We start from the raw sequence: 26,910 nt of genomic DNA on the forward strand, positions 1-26,910 counted from the left end.
GCACATGGTTGCCATGGTTGCCATAGTTGCTATATAATCATATGTAAGGGATAATGTGCAGCGATGCGGTCATTATGGGGAAAAGAACACCGACAGGGATCTAGATCGGCATGAAGGTGTTATTTTCCCCATAATTACCAAGTCGCTGCACATTATCCCGCTTATTACATGGCCACATTCTCAACAAAGTAACGATATGACTCCCAATATTTATTGAAATGCTTTTATGGATTTAGAAAATGATTTTATTGATTTAAAAAATAGTTGTATGTATTGATTTAAAATGACATGCATCCGATAAGAAAAATAGTCCGTTGTTACTGTTTATACAGTCTATGGTTTGAACTAACGTAGCAACGGCAGGAACTGCTTCAATAGCGTTTTTGAGGAGCTTTTTGATTACAGATTTGAAAACATCGTTGCTTGCTTTAAAAGTAGCACAATTCATTATGTCAAACCTTGGAAAGTATCTAGATATCCCTGCCCTAATGCCAAAGTAACTGGCAACTGAATATATGTCGCCGTTTGATTTATATATCTGGACCGCTGCATAAAAAGGAGGGTTTCTGCCCCATTGCTTCTCTTCTTACTTCTATAATAATAAAACACGGAGGACGGAGATCTCTTTTTCTCCTCCTCTTCTGACAGCCCAGCAGCTGTTCTCAGAGCACGCTCCCCTCTCCTGCAGGGGGGCGTGGTCAGCTGCAGCTCACAGAATCAGCCCCCTGCAAAAACAGCGCTGGAAAGAGCAAATAGAGCGAAATGAGGCATGGCTAAAATGCAGTATCTGTTTGGTATTTTGAAAAAAAACTATATTTATATTATATACTTTATATAAGTATGGCCCTACAATATATTGTTCAAATATAGCATGATATGTCCCCTTTAAGGGAGGATAGGAGTATATTTGTATTTATTTTACCAATGTTCAAATAGAAAATATGTTTATTTTAATTATGATTGGAAATAAAACACAAATACTACCAGAGCCAGATGTCTGATTTTTGTTTATTGACCAATATACTTAAGAAAAGAAAACATGAAATACATGTACTACCATATAATACTAAAAATGCACAATTATTTATATTTATGTTACATGCATATGTTCAAATCATATTCTTATCAAACAAAGCACAATTACAATCGTATTTGTATACAATACTTTGGCCTATACAAACAGTGAAAACCATCTGTTGGGAAATAAAAATACACTTGTTCAAAAATGATAATTTATCAATAACTGATATAATATACATTCAGTGATAATCATGGTGATAACATATTTTCTATCCTTGGTTTTTCTCTTATTGTACAGTACAGGTTGTGCATATGTAATTTCACATTATGTGTATTGATTGATTCAATATCAGACCTATTGATGAAAACTCAGGATAATGAAACAATGCTTATCTGGTGTTGCTACTTCTACTCATACTATACATACAAGCTAAGAGTTCAAAATAAAAGATTATATATTTTATCTCACATTTTTTCCCATGATATGTTTCTTGGTATTTCTTTCTGGCTTGATAAAAAGTATGTAACATTTAGGAGCAAAAATGCTAATCAACAGGCCAAATGCTGAGGATAAAATTGCAAATATTTCAACAGCTACGGTGAACTTCCCCGGAGAGCTAACATATGCTGGAATAAAGGTGATCCAGACAGCACAGAATATCAGCATGCTGAAGGTGATATACTTAGCTTCATTAAAATTATCTGGCAATTTTCTTGCTAGAAATGCCAGAACCAAACAAATTATTGCAAGGATCCCTATGTACCCAATCACTGCATAGAAAGCAGCTTCAGAGCCTGTGTTACATTCTAAAACTATCTTTTTATTGTTGTATCTGAAAACCATGTCTGGGAAAGGTGGTTTTAACTTAAGCCACAACACACATATTACAATCTGAATCAAAGTGCAGGAAAAAACTATGATCCTTTGCTGTACAGGACCAAACTTTCCTGCTAATTTGTTGCCAGGAAATGTGGCTTTAAAAGCTGTTACAACAACAATAGTTTTTCCCATGACACAGGACATACAAAGTGCAAACGTCACACCAAAAGCTGTGTGGCGCAGCATGCATGTCCAGACTGTAGGTCTGCCGATGAAAGTGAGGGGACAGAGAAAACACAAAAAGAGAGAAAACAACAGGAAACAGCTCAGCTCAGAGTTGCTGGCCTTTATCACAGGAGTCTCTCTGAAGCGGATAAAGACCGTCATGGAAGCCAGCGACAGGGAGGCCCCAAGCAGGGATACAACTGTTAAAGCCATTCCCATCGGCTCTTGGTATGTAAGGAACTCAATTATTTTAGGAATGCACTCATCTTTCCTCTCATTGGACCAGTATTCCTGTGTACAGGGTGTGCAGTCAGCTCTACCTGTTGATCACGAACAGAAATAATCAGTTATGTGTTTGGATGTTACATTTCTCAAAAATGGTATCCTCATTTTTATAAAATAAATAAATGTTTTATATGTAAAAGCAACTTAATTGAAAGTGATGCAGTGACTCTTACAATGATATAGGATACTCTAAACATTAATTATGCGTCTGATACCTGTTGAGTTGGCTATAGTTCCATCAGCACATGGAATGCAGTCAAAGCAGCAGCGGGGTTTTCCTTTTATTTGAGCTTTTCTTGTTCCGGCTGGACAAACATTAGAGCACACAGATGTCGGAACCTGAGGGAAGAAAACGTTTGAAAATGTATTATGGACTTGATCTCAAACACAATCGCTAAGCCTGTTGCCATAAGATACAATTATTTTACCATTTTCCCTTCCCTCCACACAATTATTTCCTCCTGAATGCTGAGCTCCTTATCAGCAGCAGAGGAAAAATGACCCACTGTGACATGTTGCACCTGCCCATTTTTCAGCTGCCAGTTAATCAGGTCATAAGAAGCAGGAGGATCACCATTCTTATCAAAAAACACATTATCCCCAAACTGATTGATAACATTCACCCTTTGAAGGTGATCCGTGACCTTAGAGAGGGAACAGAATAATTTATAAATATGTATCATTCTTATTGACAACAGCATTTCTATGCAGATACAGTATAATGATTGTATATTTGCAAGAGGGTGGCTGTCTCTTGTTCTCACCTCTTTGGGCTGAATTTCTGATGTATTCAAACATGGCCTCACTGACCTTTCTCGGACAGATTGGCAGAATACCAACTGATGTAGCGCATGTGCAACGGCATAAACTGCTTTATACACATTATAGGACACTCTTAGCTGTGTGACATTGAAGAACAAATTCTTGGAATTCAATAATGTCTCATAGCCTGTGCAAATGTCTTTTGTTGAATCAGTTACTGCGTCTTCCCCGGGTAAAACAGGTCGACAGCCCACAATAGTCTCCCAGAAATCCTTTACAAAGGCGTCACTTGGATCATCATAAGGGTTAATGCCTGTAAGGAATTGTCGTAGTTTTGGAATAGCCATCTTGTTCACAACAAATCCTAGGGCTCCACCAAACGCTTGGTAGATTTCATGGGTGGAGGGTTGACTTGCTGTTATCCAGGCCTCGCTGCCAATCCACTGTATTCCTGTAATGTTCTGTTTTACAACCTCTTTCATCAGAGGGTAAAAGTCACTCTCTGGAACAAAAGCAAGAATGACTTTGACAGTCGACTGCTTGATCATTTCCACAACCTCCAGAATTTTATCCATACTGTATGTACGTTTAATTTTCCCAACAAATGCAATACAAACCCCAAGCTTTTTAACCTCTTCAGTAAAAGCCAGGATTCCATTTAGCCCGTAATCATTGTCTGACTGTATGGCACCAATCCACTGCCAGCCAAAGTGTTTCACCAGTGCTGCCAAAGCCTTTGCCTGGAAGTAGTCGCTGGGGATTGTCCGAAAGAAAGTTGGATATTTAGCTCTGTCACTCAGACAGGCACATGTTGAGAAGTAACTCACCTAAAAAGAACACCAACAGTCTGAACAAAATGCCAAAAGACAAGCACTACAAAAACATTAATTATCACAGAATACAAACATAGTAAACATGTAATTTATTCGCTTACTATTGGTACTTGAAATGGCCCAAGAGCTCCAGCTATAGCTAAAGACTGAGACGATCCTGCCTCTGCTATGAGGGCAGATATAGCTGGAGGACATGATGAATTCATTTCTGTGTCCTCTGTTCCACTAGCCAGTGTTAGTGCAGCACGTAAAGTATTTGTGGGAGATGAACAAGAGTTAAGGATCCTATAGCCAAGAGATATCTTTGGCAGGAGAGCAGGATCTTTGTTTATTTCTTCAATCGCAAATATCATTACTTGAGTCCATCGAAAAGCTCGCAGGTCAAATCTAGAAAGATTTTAGAGATTTAAATAGATTGTGAAAATCCAGAGCTGCAGCTGTACATGTGCAAAGACATTTGTAAGATAAAAGTAGAAAGCTAGCAGGATGAAATAAATCAGAATGTATTACAACTTACCCTGCACACTTCGCTCCAGGTGGCTCGCTCGTGAACATTGAAATGCTTATTATTTCTTTGTTGAATACTGGGAAAATACCCCCAATCATTATATCTCCCTGCTTAAACAAACCAGGCATGTCAAACCTGTTGAAACGTTCACAGCCAGAAACCCTGTTCAGGTAAAAAAAAAACAGAGCTAAAATCCTAGCTATCAACATCTTATGCATGTTTGCTTGAAATCATTTGATGGAGATAAAGACATGCTCCTATTACAACTGCGTCTGATAAAGGCGACTCTGCATGCTCTCTTTTCATAAAAGGTTAATTTATTTCCCACAGGGCTCAGCAATGATAACTGGTTAAGATTAGAACAACAGGGAAAGGTGACGGCTATATTCAGGACACACACTATGCAAGCTACAGTATCATGCACATAACAAACAATATAGCATACCCCAATTCCAATAAGATTTACATTCTTGTTTCATGTTACAGGCTAGTCAAATGCCAGCAAACTGCTCAGCACTCAAACAGTGTGGTAAAGTGTTGGGACATATAGCTCTACACTGTTAAAAATGATTTGTTGACTCAACTTGACTAAGTCAAGTCATCTTGTTGCTTTGACTGAGTTAAGTTGTGTCAAGTTGATTCCACATTTACTGTCAAGTCTATTACACTTCAATACATTAGTTGATACAACTTGTAGTCTGTTGACTCAACTTCATGTGTCAAGTTATTTGGACTAGAAAATATTAGTTAAGATAACTTAAGAAGATTTTGGTTAAACCTATTTGATTGAGTTCTTAAAAATGTGTTAATCAAGTTGGTTCAACATGTACAACTTTCTTTTTCAACTTATAGTACCAAGTTAAACACTGTTAAAAATGATTTGTTGACTCAACTTGACTAAGTCAAGTCATCTTGTTGCTTTGACTGAGTTAAGTTGTGTCAAGTTGATTCAACATTTATTGTCAAGTCTATTACACTTCAATACATTAGTTGATACAACTTGTAGTATGTTGACTCAACTTCATGTGTCAAGTTATTTGAACTAGAAGATATTAGTTAAGATAACTTAAGAAGATGTTGGTTAAACGTATTTGATTGAGTTCTTAAAAATGTGTTAATCAAGTTAGCTCAAGATGTACAACTGTGTTTGTTCAACTTCTAGTACCAAGTTAACTTACCAGGACAAGCAAACTAATAGCTACAAAGTTATACGATACATCAACATGAGAACTAGCTTAGTCTAAACTATATTAACACATGAAAAAATAGCTGAAAAGACATTTCAATCAGGACTGTTATTACAATATCAATAACTGAAGAAATGAAGAACTCCAACCCACACACTCATTAACTGTTCAGTGTTGCTTTTTTAATTCAAATAAGTGTGTCAATGGATGTCAACATATCATAAAGACCTTCCTTGGGACATGCAGACCAAACAAAAAACACCCTCTAACACACCATTGTTTTTGCTCTGGGCTGCTCAAAAACTGAAATTACACTGTCCCATAGATACAACTGTAATTGAGGGACTTGTTAAACAGAGTCCATTCTGAGGAGTAAGTTTTCAGGGTTGCTGCAGTAAAATGCATATAAAATGGTATCTCTCTCAACTTAACTGTCAGTCAGAACATTAAAACATTCTAACAGTACTGAAATATCCACTCTGTTCATGGTTGCTGTACAACATAAAATACACACTAGTGTCTCTCTGACACTTCCTCAAAATAGAGCAATAGAAAATGAAAACCAAATAAACTGGTGTGACCCACAGAGGGGCTATACATTTGTTTTCCTCTTGGAACAGTGGACAAATGAAACAGTGGACAAAAAATGAAAATGCATCATTTGGGACGGATGCAGAGACATCTTCCTAGGCCATCTCTCTAACTGAGCAATATATTCTTCAGAGAGTGGACCCAGGGAGTGCACGAGTCCAACCCAATTCCCATGAACAGGCGCTGAATCACCTCAAAGGTGTATTTCAAGTATTTTGGATAGTCAAGGTTCAACATGTACTGCAATCCCATCAGGTTCACAAAAGCATTGGGTACATCACCAAGGTCACGTATGACTATCCTTTCCTCGATCACGAGGGCGACATCGTTGTAGGAAGCTGGAAGAGGTTCCTTCACATCTTCAACGACTAAAAGGACTCCAATCACCATTCCCTTGATGACGTCCTCTTCAGGATCCGTTGGCTTCATGCAAAAAGAAACAAAAAACAACAACGAAAGTGCTTTAGAGATGCTTTGGCATATGTGCATACACAGACGACGCCTGAAACGACTAGTGTAACCCTGTGAACTCGTTTTTTGTATCATCTTGAACGACATTTCAGCGCTTACCTCACACATCTTCATGATAGTTGAAGGATTCTCCCTCATGTACCATGGTAGGCCCTGCAACACTGCTGCCCTTTTCCTTTGGTTCGATGCCTGCCAAAACACATGATAAATTAATATTGCTCGTTGCTATCATAATTATATGACCCCCTCACTCCACAAGGCATTCTGGTTATTTGCACTACGTTCACAGCTAACTTAATAGATTCCTTCATATTCCGTGTGTCCGTGTCCGTGTGTGGCCTGCCTTCTCTGACCCTTGCCTGCCTCACTATCCCTTAAGCCTTTGTACCACCATGTTGTTTATTAAATCATTGAACTGCATCAGGCGCCTGCTTTTGGGTCCTTCCCCTGTATCCCGTCGTAACAATTACATTGAGTTTACACGAGAACACATGAATGAATGTGGAAAGGCAGCTCTATTGCCTCAAAGTCCTTTAAAGTAAAGAACTGTACTTACATCCTTGTCGAGGCTCTCCATTAAGGATGTAATTTCTTTGATCCCCTCAAAGCGCTTTGACCTGAACAACTGAAGGAATTTCTGCAGGTGGCTGTCCAGACCCTCATAGAGCGAATTGAGGTCCATCGACATCAGCCTGGTGAATTCCTTGACGATCTATATGAAGAAGTGACATTACATTACATCATTACATCATTTTAGTCCAAGTTAAAAGTGACCTACGTTTTCACATTTCACAAGCTGCCCAGATGCAATATTTGGTATTGCACAAGCATATATATGTCAAACCATATACAAATGTTGAACATGCAATACATGAAATAGAAGAACATTATTACGATTTAACAGCTCTGTCAAGACTTTCAGAATTGGAATATAAACAAATGTACGTCTGGAAGATGCATCTAAAACATATTCAATCGGCTCAATCACTTTAAAATTATTCTTGTAAAAAGTTTCTCTTTTGTATTCAGAGCCAAAAGGTCCGCCCTTTGACAGGAAACTTAGGGGGTTTGCTTTTTTAACTATCTCTGTTATAGCAGTGGTGACTGCACTATTTACTGCACAATTGTGGTTGATCAGTACACTTCCAATTGTTTGTGGTGTGCACTCTTCCACAGCTGAGCTAATACTACATAGCTCGTTTATAATTTCCTGGGTTTTTGTCTTAGACACATGCAACATCGTTTGCATACGCAGTAAGAAAGATGCAACTTTCTGTTGAAACAAATCATGCAGGTCTTGATCCTCTATGTCAGGGGTCTTCAACTAAAATGCAACGAGGTCCAGTTAGAGAAAATCTCCCCATGCAAAGGTCCGGAACATCAAAATGTCTAAGTTGCTTCATGAATTAGTGTGATATATATTGAAGGGACCTGTAGCTTTATCAACGTCTGCATGTAATCAACAACTGACTGCCAATCAAATAAAGAAAGTACAATTCAAAAACAACAATATTTATTGTCAATTAACATTACTTAAATACTGTGGATATGTGTAATGTTTAAATATTGAAGTTAAATGCATCAATCTGGTGCACTTTGAGAGCAACATTAAGAGATCTATGGATACATCTCTCAACACCCATATGAAACAGAACTGTAGCATATTTTCCTTTTTGGATATTTTACAAATCACTCCCCTTTTAAACTCTATTCTTGTTATTTTTAACAACTTTTTTGTTGCTGTCATATAGTATTTTATACCTGTTTTTCATTTAGTCTCATTGATAACTATAATGATCATATCAAGGTGTGCCTTAACCTCACTGAGCTGAGGTTATTTGAGCCTCTCAGGAGAGAGCTCTCTTCCACCTGGTTGTAGAAAATCTCTTTAAATTCGTTAGCATAGCTAGCTAACCAGATTCTAATAACAACAGATCGCCACTGTGCTTACAACTAAAGACACAGCCACGCAAACACTGCGGCATGTGTACGGCTCCTTATGGGTATTGCAATATTTTAAGGGCTGGAGCGGCGTTCCGGTGCTCAGCACTCCTTTCAGACGAGACATATACCACGTGAAGACACGTTACGCTCGTGTTGTGTTCATGAACCTGTCCTTGGCCAGGAAAAACAGGTACTCGCTTGTTTAATTATTTTTGCGGTCTAGATTTCTTCTTCTTTTTTGAAGTGAGAAGTTGTCCGTCTGTCGGACTGACTCCCTCCCCCCCACCCCCAAAACGAAAACTCTTCGGTTCTCCACGAATTACACAAGTCACCCAAATCAGCGTTAAAAAAGTGTGAGGCGCCGAAAAATCCCCTATTAATGTATTGATTATAGCTCCGGGTCCGTATAGGTCGGCGTCTGGGTCCGGATCCGGACCGCGGTCTGCCTGTTGCCGACCCCTGCTCTATGTAATCATCTGTTGTTCAATCTAGATGGTCCGAATTTGTCTCATCAACATTCAACTCATTCAACCCTCCTTTGCTTTACACAGCTCATAATTTCCAACCTACTGCTAGCTAGCTAGCTCGCTAACAAGCTAACGTTTTTCCTAAAACTAACTAACGTTAAATATGAAATATGCATCAAAAGGTGTGGCGACAGTCAGTCTGAGACAGAGACTAACGTTAGAGGATTAATTTGCATTGTCTGCTGATGAGCTAGATTACATTTGAATCAGGGTTTCCGTTAGCCGGTAATTACCGGTTTTTAGCTGGTAAAATTTATAAAAAACCGGTAAATTCAAAACCTGACGGTCAAAATGTCTGGTAATAATTAGGGAGGCTCCGATAGATCGGCCGCCGGTCATTATCGTCGATATTCACTCTTAATAGTTTGATCGGTGCTCTCTATAAAGGCCGATCAGGAGAGCTGGATCTGATCGATATGGACATAAACGCGAGTGAAGTGTAACCGGACGCGAGAGAGAGATCAGATCAGCTGCTGAGTCTGACCGAGACACGCAGCTCTGCATAATCAAATGAAGCCCCGCCCTCTGTTTAGCGGGCTGCAGGAGCTGCTGACGGGCTGTCAGGAGAGAGAGGGAGGGAGAGGGGAAAAGAGAGGCTCCGTTTCTCCCGTGTTATTATTCAAAGTTGATGTAAACTTCTGAATAATGTACGTTATCTACTACAAGTAGTTTATTTGAATGTAATAATTATGTTGTTTGTTGTTTGTGGAATCATTTATTGAAAAATGAATCTGAATTTTTCGATCTGTTACGATTATAAACTGAAGCAATATAAAAATGAGCCCCGTGAACTGAGTTTTAAACATCAGCATATCTGCTCATAGTCCGGTAATTACCTGCTTACGGAAACTCTGCTACACAACTCTTATTATTATTATTGAAATATGACCGGTAAGTTTCAAATTTGTCCGGTAAAATAAATTCTGCCCGTACATTTGACCGGCGAGAAAAAATCCTAGCGGAAACCCTGATTTGAATGTACTTACTTGATAACTCCAGGCCAGGCTCTGAGCGAGGAAGAAAGATGGTCGCCAACTCGGATTTCAAATTCATTTCAGTTTTGGGACACTGCGTGTGACGTCATATTGCGGGCGCATGCGTGTTACATACAATGCCAAGGCTGACTCATGTTATCAATTTAATGCAACGGATTATTCTGAGTTTACAAATGTTTTTCAAGTTGAAGTTTTTGTAACTCGTCTTAATGAGTTGTAATGGGCAGTGGGTTCACTCAGCATGATAACATTTGCCCATCTGACTAAAAACCAATATCCTTTTTAACAGTGTATATGACACACACACACACACACACACACACACACACACACACACACACACACACACACACACACACACACACACACACACACACACACACACACACACACACACACACACAGGTCATTATGTTCCCCAGAGAAAGGGTTCTTGCTAAAATGTATAACATGTATTTTAATAATTGTTGGACTTGTACTAACCCTGTTCAGTGAACCGATTGTTTAGTAAATAGCAGTACAGTTCCAAAGTAGTTGTGAATGGTCTGATCAGCAGTAACATATCATTGAATTATCAGGAGTTGAACATACGACTACTGTGGCTGATTTAACTTTTTTTTCCAACCCAAGGGACAATAGGTGATTGATTCAGTTGCCTGTATGTGTATTCAGCAGTGATGGTTTAATAACGTTTTACAGTTTACCGAACTCCGTTGTATGTCCTTAATACAGTCACAACAGTGGCTTCTGCTGGGAAACACTGGATCCTATGTCTGGGATCAAATTAAAACAGACACCTTGTTAAATCATTTCACAACTATCATCTTTAATATTTAACTCAATAGCTTGAATATTTCATGTTTGGATCCATTTGCTTTTAGTTTCCCATAGCGTTACTATTTTAAATATTATTAACCCAACTGAACCATTGTAAATAAAACATTTTGATTGAATGTAGAGTATTATAATGCTGTTACAAATGTCATTTAATATTGTGTATACTCTACAGTATTTATGATCTAATGAAAATGTAAAAAAAAACCTAGTCAGTGTATTCAATGTATTGACACAAGAAATAAGGACATACATTACAACGTTTTCCTACAATATGTGACGAAACACTAACGTTGGACTATAAGGAATGACTCTAAGGCTGTTTGTTTTGGAGGATACATTTGAATATAGTTTAAAATGTTCGTGGTGGTATTTTCCCCAGCAAATGTTTTTTTGAATTTTGTTCTGGCCTGAAGATAATAATATAACATTTTGGGAAGAAAATACAGAATAGCAAACTGAAACTGGAGGCCAAAATAGCAAATATCTCCACAGCCACAGTGAACTTCCCAGGAGAGCTGACATAAGCTGGGATAAAAGTGATCCAGACGGCACAGAATATCAACATGCTGAATGTTATCAGTTTGGCTTCATTAAAGCTGTCTGGTAGCTTTCTAGCAAAAAAAGCAAGTACAAAACACAAGAGAGCAAGTAGTCCGATATAACTTAACACAGCCCAGAATCCAACAGCTGAACCCAAGGCACACTCGAGAATAATCTTTTCTTTATAGTACTTCATGTTCTTATTTGGGAATGGAGGATTCATTATCAGCCAAATAATACAAATCACAACTTGAATGAGAGTGAAACTCAGAACACTGAGTCTCTGCTGGGCAGGTCCAAACCACTTCATCATATTACTGCCTGGAAGTGTAGCCCTGAAGGCCATTAACACCACTATTGTTTTCCCCAGAACACAAGAGATACAGAGGACAAAGGTGATGCCGAATGCTGTGTGTCGCAGCATGCAGGACCACTGAGAGGGCCGACCGATGAAGGTCAGAGAACACAGGAAACACAGAGTCAAGGAGAAGAGCAGCAGGAAGCTCAGCTCAGAGTTGTTGGCCCTCACAATAGGAGTCTCTTTGTGAGTCAAAAATATGACTGATGTCAGAAGAGATAGAAAAACGCCAATACAGCCAAATCCAGTTAAAAGTGTTCCCATGATTTCTTTGTAAGACAGGTATTCAGTCAATTTCAGAAGACACTTGTCTTTATTTTCATTTGGCCAAAACTCAGGTGGACAGATCAAACAATCAGGGGAATCTGTGAAAGAGAAATACAATCATTACACTAAAATAATAAATACTCCAAAAATTAAATGTACACATATTATATTATGTTAAAAAATATAAATGTATTGTTGCTCTTTCATATATCCCCACAACAAAACACATGAAATATTCAATTTTAAGTTATTTACTCACTTGTCTCATTACTTATTGTTCCCTCAGGGCACTCAAAACAATCAAAGCAACACACAGGCTTCAACTTATTCATGGCCTTACGAGTCCCTGGTGGGCATGGTTCTCTGCAGACAGACCTTACGACCTGAAAAAGTAAAATCAGGCATGTAAAACCCACAAATGAAACAAAAGGTTTTTGTATATCATGGACATATAGTTCATTAAGTTCTTATAAAGTATAAGGAACACAATTCAGTTAGCTTTTTTAAAGTACTTTTTACATTACATTTCAATTTTAACTTTTATGATCAGTATTATAAGAACTTTTGTCTGTTATCTTGTGTTCATTAGGACATATGTAATGTCTGCAATACAATGATATATGTGTTTTTAATCATCAAACAAATCTGACATCAATTAGTTTTCTATCAAGTAAAGACTTTCTATCCATCTCATAGTTTGCATATACAGTATGTGGGGACTGACCCTCTGTTCACTTTACCTTATTCTTGTTTCCTCCCCAAACAATTTCGGTGTTCTTTTTTAGTTTTAACTTTTCCCCTTCTGGAAAAGAGGTATCATATTGACCGATATTTACAATATCCACAGAGCCATCTTCTTTCATCTGCCAGTTAACTAATTCATACTGAGCAACTGAGTCTCCATTTTCATCAAAGAAAACCTTCGCTCCATTCTCTGTTGTGAAGTTCACGTACTTAATGTGTTCCAACACCTATAGAGGAACAATGATCCATTTAGAAATCATAGACTTAACATTCAAATGGTACTCTAATACCTTATATGTATAATATGATATTTATGTGTTTTTTGCATTTACCGCAAAACCAATAATCACAATAATAAATAAGTTATATTCAAATAAAAAGTGAACTTACAAGCTTAGGCTCAACTTCATTCTTGTTTACACAGGGCTTTCCTGTGGTGGGATTTGAACAATTTTTACATTGCAATAGTGCATGAAGGGCATATGCCACCAAGTACACAGCTTTGTACACGTTATTCTCAGCCCTGAATTGTGTCACGTCTGTGTAGTCATTGGAGACAGTCCTGAGATCCTCTGTGCCAGTGCACATAGTAGAGATATTTGATGACGAGAAGGTGCAGTCAAAAAACATCTCCCAAATTGCTTTAACCATAGCACTCTCTGGTTCATCCGCAGGTTTAAAGTTGAGCAAGAATTCAGCAAGACCTGGTATAGATGACTGAGGCAGGGCAAAGCCCATTGCCCCCTGCAAAATGTTTTTTCTCTTGACAGAAGCTAGGTCTACCTGTGTGATCCAAGACTCACTACCTAGCCACTGCTTTCCAGTTATGTTATATCCATCCATTTTTGACAGTAACGACCTGGTAAGAGACAAAGACATAAACAACAGGACCACATTTGACGAGGATTCCCTTATTCTCTTTGCAAAAGCATACACCTGCCTTCTTGAGTAACGTAATGTGTATTCAACACATATCCCCTCTTTTTTTGCTTCCCTAATGAGATGAGCGGTTCCTTGTTCTGAGTACAAAGAGTTAGCGTAAATAATCCCAAACCAGCGCCAGTCGAAATATTTCATGAGCTGCACGATACCGATGATTTGGAAGTGGTCACTTGGCACAGTTCTGAAGAATGAGGGGTACCGTCTTCTGTCACTCAAACAAGCACAGGTTGAAAGATGGCTGACCTTCAAAGCAAAAACAACAACAACAAATGTAAAATACAGCAAATAAGAATACAAATATTTTAAAGATGGAAATATATATATAAAGCAACAAATTGGACACTACAGTTGTATCTACTCACCTGTGGAATGGATAGTGGGCTTAGTATGCTGTTTATGCCTTTACTCACTCCAGAAGATGAATGGCCTAAGAGAGCCTGGATTTGACTTCTGCAGCCTTTTGAGTCGTCTCCATTTACAGCTTCTGCAGCTGCTTGTAACAGGTTTTCACTCCCACAGCCATTGAACAGCCTATAACCCAGACTAATTCCAGGAAGAAGCTTAGTATCTCTATTTATCTCTTCCACAGTGAACATTACTGTTCTGGCAAATTTCAATTCCCTGGTATTCCACCTGAAAACATAATTGTAAGTATTGGAACTTTACTAATAAATAAGTTATTAAAGCTGAAACACACCAGACACACACATAACACTTGTGATTTTCATAAATTGCATTCCATTTCTATAGATTATAATTTAAGCACTTACCGTGTGCAGTATGAATTTGGCAAAGCCTGGTAGCCATTATCCTTCAGTTTGCGAGTGCTGGTTATAGAAAATACTCCTCCTATAATAAGATCACCTTCTTTTGAAAACTCCATAAACCCTGTCTGCCCAATCAAATTGCATGTTTGGTTTTCCGACATTGTCCTTGCCAGCAGAGTGAATAAGATGATAGTGATCCAACCCATCATGAACCACCCTCCTCTTCACAAAAGCACGTCTGACCTGGAAGCTGACCTTTATAGTTTTTCTTTACCACATGAGAAACATCATTAGCCAATGCGAGCACAGTCTCAATTCTCAAAAGATTATTTTTGTTTTTCACTGCACTTCAGTAACTAGTCTTGCTGATTGACAGCTGATTGACAGTTACCTTTTTTAAGAAATAAACATTTTAACTATTACATGTACTTTCTCTTTAGCACACTGTTGTGATGAAGAGTGAAAGAGAAGTAGCCAGAAGGCAAAGCTCCCAATCTACCGGTCCATCTTCATTCCTACTCTCACCTAAGGTCATGAAGGGTGGGTCATGACCAAAATAACGAGATTGTGGATACAAGGGTCCAGTATGGGTTTCCCCTGGAGGGGCTGGCATCTCCCTTGGGAATAAGGGGAGGAGTTCAGTTGTAGAACGAAGCAAGTTGTGGTTATTCCGGCACCTAAGGATGCCACCTGGCCGCCTGCCTGAAGAAGGGTAGGGGGGGGAGACCAAGGGTCTGACCCAGGATCAGGTGGAGGGATTTTTTTTATTTTGTTTTCATATCCCCATAATCGGCCCACAGAGGGGACATTTACATTCTGCAATTTACCCATCCTATAGGAGCAAGCGGCAAACTCTGGGGCAGAGCCGGGAGGCCAATAAGGAAGTACCACAAACTGTAGGCCTAGTTCATCTATTGGCTGATAGGCGATGACTGCAGAAAGGATCAATTTCCATTGACCCCCATGTTAAAATGCCACGTGCCCCTTTAAGACACCCCCCCCCCCCCTTATTTAGTCAGCTGGCCTTTCCATATAAGGAACACGCTGCAACTGTACGTAGTGTAAGGACATATTTGTATGTATTCATGCAAACTGTGAAGAAGCTTGAAAATGATTTGAGTAAGAAAACTGTGAACTGTTTTCGGGCCTGTGAACATTTGGTTTTGTGAGGACAGAGGAAGAGGGGGAAGGTGTGGAGTTGACATACAGTCATCTCAGATCCCTGTGATAAGGAAGCTGAGCCACTGGGATTGGGGACTTAAGATGTGAGCTGTTGATACTAATTTGGGCAGCCAATCACTGGTCTGGAAGGGAGGCGCAGATAACTCCTCCTCTGGTCAGCGAAGTATATAGACAGGAACCCCGCTGTGCTCGCCCTCTCTCTTCACGCGTCGCTGGGACTGGAGGTCCGGGGGCCTGTGGGCAGGAGCCAGGAGTAGGCCAAACTCCTGACAGTACACATGATACGATATGGTTGTGTATGGTAATGTATTTGATTGTATTGCATTGTATATTACCATTAAAATGGATTATTGTTAAACGGTTACTTGTATGATCTGGATTCCCTTCCTGTAAGATAATGGCTTGTGTAGGGACGCGAGGAGATTTGGAAATGCGGCCTAATTAACATTTATATCTCCTAACAGTAGTTAAGCATCTCCACACTTTAAATGCCCACTGATACCTCACCAAAATCAGCTGTGACTATTACGAGTGTGTTCTTGTTCCGGTCATCGTTGCCTGGCTGATAGGCATGTATTCCCCCTATACGAGGTATGTGAAGCTGCTGTTAGGACTTGTAATATTCAGTGTACCACTAAAATGTTAACATGTGGCCTGTAAACGCCAGGCTTCTTGACAGCCCCAGCAGAGACTGTGTATAGAATCACCGCTGCGGAGGTGTCGAGTGAGGTGATATTTGAGTGGATACGTTTGCATCAGGGGTAGGGGCAGGGCCCCTGGCCAACTTGGGGCCTCAAGCGACATTGAGCCCCCCGTCCCTCCAACCGACCGGAGTGAAAACAATTTTTTTGAAAACAAAGTATAAATTATAATTAGGGTCTGAGACCTAGGTCGGCGAAGACCCTATTGAAATTGATCGCGCAGCGACCGAGTAAACTTGCGAAACACACCCAATACAGGGAAAACGACCAGCAAAAGCACAGAAAAAGTTCGGAAATCATGACGGCTGATAGGCCGCGCAAGCCCAGTCACGTGGGCGCAACTCGCATAATTTATATCGTTACGATCAATTTATTAACCATGCAAAACCCACAAAAAACAGGGAAAACGAGGGGCAAAAGCCTAAATCATGGCAGTACGTAGCCCATGCGACTACAGTGAAGGGGGCGTAACTCACCACATTTTACACGCGCGTCAAAAGTTGACAAAATTGCAATGTGTAATTGCGTAGGCCACGCCCACTTCCGTTTTTAACGTTAACTTCCCCTACTTTAACTTTCACGGAAACGAACGAAACTCGCCACGCATATCTAGGGTGTGGAGACGAACAAAAAAACCTCTTGGATGGGAATAAAATAACGTACAGGAAGTCGGCCATTTTTTATTTGGTGTCGCGTTTTTCGTCCTCCGCGCAAAATCTATCTTCTCCTAGAGACTTTATCCGTACGACTCGAAATTCATCGGGTAACTTCTCGAGACATGGGCAATTTCACCTCTTAAGCCCTGAGCCTGTTTTTCAGGTTTCAGGCTCGAAAATGCCACTAACACAACAAAGACTATATGTTCACTTCTAAAAGGGGTAAATTAATAATCCTTTCTCTCAAAGCAAGGTTACATCTGTGAGTTGGATGTAGAAGTGTCAGAATAAATATAGATGTTTTTATTTTAAAGTAAAATCAGATGGAACATAGTAAAAACATGTAAATTATAATGTCCACCTAAGGAAAACCCATTACTTATAGTGAAAACCACCCTTGAATGATGGGTTAGTAGACTAAAAGCTTTAGGAATCCAAACTATAACATATAATAAGTAACCTGTATCAAGATTGATGCAAAACAAGTGAAATTTGACCTTTTTAGAGAGGTTTAGAAAAATAAAGTCCAGGCGGACTCACCTCTGGGTAATTTGGGAACCATCAGTTCCATTTGCCCTTTTTCACTGTAAAAATCATTGTATTACTTAGAATTATCACTATACAGATGTAGCACTCCAGATCAGACTCAAATGGGTGTGTCCCAGTCAAAAGCCCAGCGGATGCCAGTGGCTGGGGGTGTTGCCAAATTGCTAGAGGGCGTTGCCCAATTTCCCCATTTGTTCAATTACAGGATTTAACCATGAGATGGCGCTTCATTCACAAAATACACAATGGGTGTTGTAGAAACGTCAATATTTTAGATCAAATAAAGTATATAGTTTGCTTTATGCAGTATATTTCCTGTAATATTATACAGTAGATTGAAGTAAATCAACTTATACATTAAGATAAGATAAAATGGACCTTTATTAATCCCGTGGGGAAATTCAGTAGTTCAAACAGCAACAGGGTGAGAGTGAAAAACAGGACAGCACAGATTCACACAGATTAATAAAATCAAAAATAAGATGAGCGATAAAAAATAATAATAATAATGAGAAACTATGAAATAAGAAATGAATAAAACTAAAATGTAATTATCATATCATATATTATAATGTATTGTATTATTAAGTAATATCATACATTAACCCCATTATAGCAGATGCCACATTGAATGGATGAACACATGTATGCATCAATAATTACAACAGAGTATTTCTAAATACAAGTTGTAAAAATACTTATTTGTATTTAATATTAACCCTTTGGAGTCGACCGTCACGCCGGCGTGATCAGATCACATGACCTGTTCAAGCAGGTGCCGCATAAAAACAACAGTCCGGACAACATTGTTTCTGTCGAAAGTACTGGCTTGAAACTACTGTATATCCCAGTCTTTGATTCATGCAAAAAGACCCAGTAAACACGGAGATACGGTGATATAAAGTTAATACATTTCAAAAGTATGAAATATGGAAGCACATATTTGAATATCTTCGCCATATTTGATCATTTTACGAAACGGAAAATACTGGAAACTGTAGATCCTGCTCAACAGGATGTATATGTGTATTTCTGTCGAAAGTACTGGCTTGAAACTATATGCCAGTCTTTGTTTCATGCAAAAATACCCAATAAACACGGACATACGATGATATAAAGTTAATACAGATATATTTCAGAAGTATGAATAATGGAAGCACATATTTTAATATTTTCGCCGTATTTTATCATTTTACGAAACGGAAAATACTGGAAACTGTAGATTCTGCTCAACAGGATGTATTTACCAGGAAGGGGTGAGGTAATCAGGTAAACGGAGTGATACGAAAAGAGACGAAGAGGGACGGCGGGAACCGAAGAGAGACGGCGGGAAATGGAGAGAGACGAAGATATACGAAGACAGGCTGCGGGAGACGAAGAGAGGCTGCGAGAGGCTGCGAGAGGCTGCGAGAGACTGCGATTGAAGTAAAGTGACAAACAAACATTGAAAATGTAGATATAGTTAGATATATTTAGAGTTTTGAAGACTCAACTATGATGAAGAGAACTCTGAACGTGAGTCAAGCTTTAAGCTTGTTTTTTGACATGGAGGAGGAGGAATCTGTGATGTTGCCCTCTGTGTCGTAGTTGACAGAAACCACTTTGAAGCGTGGCACAGATAAAGACAGAAAAAACAGATTTTTGTACATAATGTGTATATATTAGTGCTGTCAAAATTATCGCGTTAACGGCGGTAATTAATTTTTTGAATTAATTGCATTAAAATATTTAACGCATTTAACGCATGTGCAGAATGGCCCGCCCCATACGTGCCACCAGTGGCAGCGCCAGGGTATGGCTGGGGTAGGCTACACCCATACCAAGAAATGGCTTAGCCCCACCATGAAAAATGATGTTAAAGTAAGCAAAATAAAGTCTGCCAACTTGCGGAGTAAATTGCACAGACAGCAGTTAGTAAGATTGATTTCAGTAGCCACGGTTTTGAAATTTTTTGTCACGTAGTGATCGTCTTCTTAATAGAACATCTTTGATAACGGCGTGTTGTTGTTGCAGGAAGTCCCGACGCAGAATACTTTTGCTGTAGTACAGGGCAGAGCCATATCATAGTAATAATATGGCTCTGGTACAGGGGTGCACATAACTGGTACGCAGGGTATGTGCGTAATCTGAAATGCGTACCGTCACTTGTGTCACAAAGCGCATTTGCGTACCGACGTACTTGTGAAGCTTTTCCAGAAGGCGGTTAGATCACCGGACGACAGAGTCGGTCTCCGTGTGCACAGACAGGGCTGCTGTTAACGTCGGTCTGCACAACGGAACTGTGCCAAAACTACGCCAACCGGCTGCGGAGGGAGACTCCCCCCTTCACTGGAGACCTGCGCTAAAACAGCTGATCACAACGTTCACGCTCTGTGGTCACGAAGTACTCCACTAGCCCCCCCCACCTCTGCCGACTTTCCTGAAGTACTCCACTAGCCCCCCCCTCTGCCGACTTTCCTGAAGTACTCCACTAGCCCCCCCCCCCTGTCGACTTTCCTGAAGTACTCCCCCGTTGATAGAAATCAACACGTAATGAATTAAGACCCCACGGTTTGATGATTGATAGGTGTGTGGGCTGTCTTTCATTTTGACATGCAGAAAAATGTTATAATAAACATAGATACTGTATGTTAAATGGATATATCCGCCTTCTTTCATTTATCTTTTCATTCCCACAACAATATACATAAATAAATGACATATTTTGGACATAGTTCGAATGGTGATTAATCATGATTAATTAATTTTTAAACTGTGATTAATCTGATTAAAAATGTTAATCGTTTGACAGCCCTAGTATATATATATATATTTGTATTATATTTATAATAACACCTTTGCCTTATCAGAATGAAATCCCATGCTACCTCAATCAAACTTTCACATTATCATAGTCACATCCCATGTATATATTTCCAGCTTTTAAATGGTTTCGTTGTGTATGTTTGTGTTGTGAAAAATAAAATCATTTTCAAAATCTGTTTTTACGTTTTTGTTGTGATTTTGGGTCCAAAATGTTCATATAGTAGAAGATCACCTACATCCAAACGAAATACATATAATTAATTATGATGAATACGTTAAGTCTTGTTCATTGTTTTTCACTTTTATTAAATGTTTGATATTTCCGGTGGAAATGGTGGACTATCGGACATTCAAAATGCAGCATATTTTCACTCTTACACACATATATTCTCATTTTACATACATACATTTTCACTCTTACACACGGATATTCTCCTTTTGCTCTCATGCGAAATCTACTAAATCAAAGTATGTCATGTATATTTAGTTTTCGTTGATGAGACGAGACGGACTAAGGTGTTAATGGTGGACTATCGGACATTCAAAATGCAGCATATTTCCCCCAAGTGTCTGTCAAAATGAATTTTACGTTTCTAAATTGCAATATCAATATTTCAGCTCTCTTCACTCCAGAAGAGCGATCTCCCTCTCTCTCTGTGTGCGGGGGATCACAGGAGGGGGGAGAGCTGTGGAATGTGACTCCACACATTCCGATGGCCAATTAGTTTTAAACAAAGGGTCCCCAACATACATATGAAACATGGGGGGGTTGGGGCTGGAGAACGGTATGGTCCTACCGTTTTCATACTTTATATATCTTAGCATATTCATACACACTGTTCATACTGCTCACAGGCTGATATCTAGTGTATTCATACCCCTCACTGTTTATTCATCATTCAATTAATTATATATTTTATTCTGTAGATTGTGAACATTACTTTTCACTTTACTGCTTGTTGCTCCTGGTTAGAAGCTAAACTGCATTTCGTTGTCTCAGTACCTGTAATCTGTGCAATAACAATAAAGTTGAATCTAATCTTGAGCAGGAACTAATGTAGGCTATTTACTTAGTAGGCCTACATATCTGACATGAACGATTAAACACGTTTGTGCATTCTTTATGAATGCAAACCGAGTCATTTCGTTTATTTTACCCACCAGGGCTGTTTCCTCAGAACGAGAGGAAAGTTTTTACCAGGACAGCTTTTTTAAGGGACAGCATCGCCCTGAGATCTATGCTGCTAATATGTTCATGGCCATAACGCCATTTGTAACATATGGGAGAATGGTGAAAATAACCAACTGGACTGGGACCAATGGGAAAATGCCTCTTCCCCTCAATGTGAAGCAACAGATTGAGTCTTATGTTTCCAATCGGTTCCCAAATCTGAACATTGACCAGTGGCATAAGATCAGGAGCCGGGTAAACGAGAGACTGAGGAGCCCCAGAAAAACAGATCCCAAAATCGCTCGTCCTGGTTTCCGCAGCAGATAGGCCTACAGCATGTGTCTGTTACTGTATGTCAGTTATTTTAAATAAAATGGTGAAAACTGAACTTGAAAATTGTTTCCTCTTTTTATTTTCTTTATTATTTTCGGGATGGGGAGACGTGTGTGATTAAAAATTCATTCGCAGAAATGTAAAGTGATCTAACTAAGTTCTATTCATATTCTTGACGGGAAGAGCCGTGTAAATGGGTGGCCATATGCATTTGAAAAGCAATATAAATCACACAGTTATTATGCAATAGGCTATAAAAGCACCACCGATTACCTTTCTCCAATTCAAACTCTTGACGGGAAAAAAGGAAGGTGTAAATGGTTGGGCTATACTGTACTGTATACATACAAAGGCCATTCAATAGATGTTCAATATATAGTATTCGTTTATTAGAGTCGGCTTGACTCGGTTTGCATTCATAAAGAATGCACAAATGTGTTTAATCGTTAATGTCATAGTATTCGTTTATTAGTCCCCGAGGGGAAATGGGTAGCAGCACATCACAGAGGCATTTAAAAAGTGAAGAACATTCAAGTTAAACAATACTAAGTAAACAATTAACACAGTAAATTATGTGGATTAAATCATATTTATTTCGTTAAAAATAAACAAAATGACTCGGTTTGCATTCATAAAGAATGCACAAACGTGTTTAATCGTTTATGTCAGATATGTAGGCCTACTAAGTAAATAGCCTACATTAGTTCCTCCTCAAGATTAGATTCAACTTTATTGTTATTGCACAGATTACAGGTACTGAGACAACAAAATGCAGTTTAGCTTCTAACCAGGTGCAACAAGCAGTAAAGTGAAAAGTAATGTTCACAATCTACAGAATAAAATATATAATGAATTGAATGATGAATAAACAGTGAGGGGTATGAATACACTAGATATCAGCTGTGAGCAGTATGAACAGTGTGTTAATCGTTAATATCAGATATGTACTAAGTAAATAGCCTACATTAATTTCATGATGGATTAAACCACATTTATTTCGTTAAAAATAAACAAAATGATTAAATGTAGGGTGAATTGCCCTAATGTGGAACATTTTTGCATTTCAGACTTCGGGAATATATTGCGACATGAAGCCGATACAATAAATCAAAATCCAGTAACATTCTGAAATCCCCAGGATGTGTCCTAATCAAACCAAAAGAGAACATGCAGATATTAAACTCATACAAGAAATGGTAGACATATTAGTACTCTTAGTGCCAAGTTGTCTCAGACAATCTGTTTTCCTAATGTGGGACAGTTCTGTGCAAAATGTGGGACACTGAAAAGTTTATATTAAAAAGCCTCAGTCACCTTCATTCATGTAATAAAAAAATCTCAGGCCAGTAACACTCAAAGCTACAGTAAATGTGCAATACCATGCTATGTTACTATTTATAATGTTATTGTTGTTACAACAGAAGATGTTTTTATTTAAATTGAAGTTAAATGCATCAATCTGGTGCACTGAGGGCAAAATTAGTAGATTTGTGGATACGGCTCTCAACACTCATATGAAACAGAACTGTTCTTACAATGTGTGTTGGAAGGTATTAAATTACTATGCATATGTTATTGTGTAAACACACAGCTGATCACCTGAGAGCTGCCGTTTCATTCAGAGCGTTTAAAAAAAACGACAGTCTGATTTCAACAACTCAATGTGTGATTATTATAGCAGTAATATTAGACACTAATAATACAGTAAACTATGAACACTGTACATATTATTGTTTGCCCGTGGGATTAGGATGATCGGTAGAGAGCCGCTGCATTTTCCTGCGTCGGATGTGATATAAAAAAAAAGCGATTATTGTCGTTGTTGTAAACTCACGTGGATTAAATGTAGTGCATTCATTTCAACTCGCGAACATAGATACATTAAATGATCGCGAGGATCACGATCGAACATCGTTTGTTTGACCCTGGATGCATTTCCTGATCTAAAAACATAGCGATGGTTTTGTACTTACGCCAACGTGAATTAAACATTATTTTGTTAAATAAAAACATGGTGATGTTTAGTAAATGATTACATGTCTCTTACTTAAGCACAGAATATGATCCTATCCGTGACATATATGGATCTTAACAAATATCCGCTATATCAGATCCCTGTAGATCAGCTGTTTATTTCACATGAGTTCCAGTGTGGCAGCTTTTCAAGGCTCCCCCTGGTGGATCCATGATCCATTGCTGCTGGTTTCATTATAATTAAATGTATTTATCAAGGGGGCGTTTCAAGTCCTGCGTGGGGGTTTTCCTTTTCAGCAGGGGCCCACCCCGTGCCGATCACGGACCCGCACGGGTAGGCGTCTGAAACGAAGCGCTACATCTGTAGGTATTCATTCCATCTAAATACAACTGTTGTGAAAAAAACCAAAAACATACTCTGTTATCCTCTTACGGCCCGTCCACACAGCGGCGTGCGTTGAAGCTTCCAATGCTTCTGCCCATTCACTTTGAATGGGGTGACGTCACTTTTAGCCGAACTGCATCGTGGGAAGTGACGCGGAGCGTTGCTGGCGTGGCTCGCTGCAAAAGTTGAGCAATGTTCAACTTTTGACGCCTCTGCAGAAGCGTCAGCCAATCGAATCATATGCCAGTACAAGCTCTAGCCAATCAAACCGCTGCTTGTGTGTCAGGGGCGGCAGATTCATGTGATTGGTTGTTGGTCGAATGTCAGACACGCCTGCCGGCAAGCGTCAACGCACGCGCTGTGTGGACGGGCCGTTAGACCCGGTTCCGGGGCCGAAATCGCGTCATTTGCAAGAAACAACGTCTAAGGAACCTTAATATTTGACAAACTATGAATATTTTATATCCATATAACGGGAAAAACTCATTTAACTGATCTTTTTCATTTCTTTTTTCAAAAAAAACACACAATGCTAACAGTGAGCCTCTGAATTAGCCCCGAGCGAAAAATGCTAACCTATTACTGCACCGAAAATCACTCCTAGCTCCCTTATTACATATCCTAGCTGCGCATCCAACACATCGTTTATGAGCGTAAAGACACAGAATCTAACGGTGCCCACCTCAACACTAAAAGATACAAACTTGCGACGTTATCAACAAAAACGTACATCAAAACAAGTGGCGCTAGGTACTAACATGCGCTAGGCTAACATGGCTTACCTTGGACTTTGTCTGGTCTAAACTGGTCTAAACTGGTCTTCAATTTCATTAAAACGATAAAAACGATTATGTAGTTAATCCATAGGTTAATATCCAATGTGGCTGTGTCCCCTTTGAAATGTTCTGATAATCTATTAGCAATAAAACTGCAATTCCGTTATCTGCTGTCCGCTCTGTGCTCCGTGCGCTCTTGGTTCTGCAATTCCTGCTTCCTTACATAGTAAACAATAAGTAAAGTCTGCTGCGTAATGTGCTTACGCTGGCTGGCATTCTTTATACTTTACGCAGGACCATATCTCTGGAACCTATTGGTCGATTTGGGTGATTTACACCTTTTTCTTAACCATTACATCCAATAGAAGCGATCGGCAGTTCCCAAATCCACGTAAACATTACCATTGCGGACGTAATAGAGAAGCAAACGAAGCATATCTGAAAGTACAAGCCTGTACGGAAAAACGTTATACCCAGTATATTGCCATAAATATGATGATGGATTATCAGTAAAAATGTATACGTGACACAAAGACATTGGATTAACCTTGAGCGGTGTTTTTATTCCGTTGAACACAACTTTTGATCACAACTCAAAAAAGGTAAGACGTAATTATTGTAATATTTTTGAAACCGGATGTTGTTTACTTTCTCTTTTCTGGCTGATAGCTCCAGGAATTTGGGGTCGTACAGTGATGACATTACATGTGTGGAATCTGTGGAGTCTCAGCTTTAATCAGATGACTTGTTTGTGCAGTTACGATAAGTAATAAGGGCATTTCTACCGTGAGTGCTGTGCAAATGTCCGTTAGCATTAGTTAGCATTTTTTCGCTCCATGCTAATTCAAAGGCTTGGTATTACTCTTGTGTTTCTTTTAGCTAAAAATGGTTTATATTGTCAGTTAGCTGAGTTCCTTACCGTTAAAAGGGTATGGAACATTAATAGTTTCATAAATGTTAAGAAGCCCTGAGACATAGTATCGTAAAAAAACAGTGGGAGGGGTCCACTGGGGGGACCCTCGGGCTTAAGAGGTTAAAGTTATCACGGAAACTTTTTTCTTTCACACGGCATAGCCGTAATTTGGCGCCAAAGTTCGCGTTCGCTCGATGCTAGGCGGTCCCTCAACATGGAAAACGATGATGTCATAACTCAAACTGACATTCTCAGAACGCCACCAAACTTCACATAATGGTTAACACTACGGCCCCGAACAGCTCTAGGTCAAATCTGATGTTACTTAATTTGGCGTTACCATGGCAACGGATCCTTCGCCAAAAACTACAGTGTCGCTGTAACTCCAATGGACATGGTCCCATCGTCCCCCAATCTTCACTTTTATATCACCGGTCTATGCCTCAACAGTTCTACATGAAATCTGAGATCTCACCGTATGCCGTTTCCATGATCCATGCCGTTTCCATCCTTCGCCAAAAAATACGATGTTGTTGTGATTCAATGGAAAATGTTCCAAACAGCACCAGACTTCAGACTATCACGATGCTGACGATAGCCAGATTTATGTCCCTCTAACAAAGAAGGAGGGTTACTTAATTAGCCCACTGCTAAAGTGCCTAGATGACATAAAGGCCTGGATGGCGTGCAATTTCCTTAAACTCAATGAAGGAAAAACAGAAGTAATGGTTTTTGGTAGCACCACTGACACCACTTCTGTAGACTTGGGTCCCTTGCATCAGTACACCAAGCCCACCGTTACGAACCTTGGTATTAAAATGGACCGTGAACTCAAACTTGAGAGT

At 39.3% G+C, this 26,910-nt stretch overlaps 2 protein-coding genes across 2 annotated transcripts; both read right to left on the minus strand.

The window, feature by feature from the left end:
• Window positions 1-1,480: 1,480 nt before the first annotated feature.
• On the minus strand, window positions 1,481-4,566 carry LOC117457401 (extracellular calcium-sensing receptor-like). The gene is made up of 6 exons (XM_034097470.2): window positions 4,463-4,566; window positions 4,047-4,332; window positions 3,115-3,939; window positions 2,779-2,994; window positions 2,566-2,689; window positions 1,481-2,385 (listed from the first exon to the last, which is right to left on the minus strand). Exons 1-6 carry the CDS (start codon window positions 4,549-4,551, stop codon window positions 1,481-1,483), a joined length of 2,445 nt encoding a protein of 814 aa, XP_033953361.1. The 5' UTR covers window positions 4,552-4,566.
• A 6,788-nt stretch (window positions 4,567-11,354) lies between these two features.
• Window positions 11,355-14,784, minus strand: LOC117457014 (extracellular calcium-sensing receptor-like). Its single transcript, XM_034096884.1, has 6 exons — window positions 14,627-14,784; window positions 14,219-14,489; window positions 13,305-14,099; window positions 12,911-13,141; window positions 12,430-12,553; window positions 11,355-12,268 (listed from the first exon to the last, which is right to left on the minus strand). The coding sequence occupies exons 1-6, from the start codon at window positions 14,782-14,784 to the stop codon at window positions 11,355-11,357; spliced, it is 2,493 nt and encodes an 830-aa protein (XP_033952775.1).
• Window positions 14,785-26,910: the final 12,126 nt, after the last annotated feature.

The sequence above is a fragment of the Pseudochaenichthys georgianus genome, chromosome 13 (genome assembly GCF_902827115.2).
Source record: "Pseudochaenichthys georgianus chromosome 13, fPseGeo1.2, whole genome shotgun sequence".
NCBI classification, from domain to species: Eukaryota; Metazoa; Chordata; class Actinopteri; order Perciformes; family Channichthyidae; genus Pseudochaenichthys; species Pseudochaenichthys georgianus.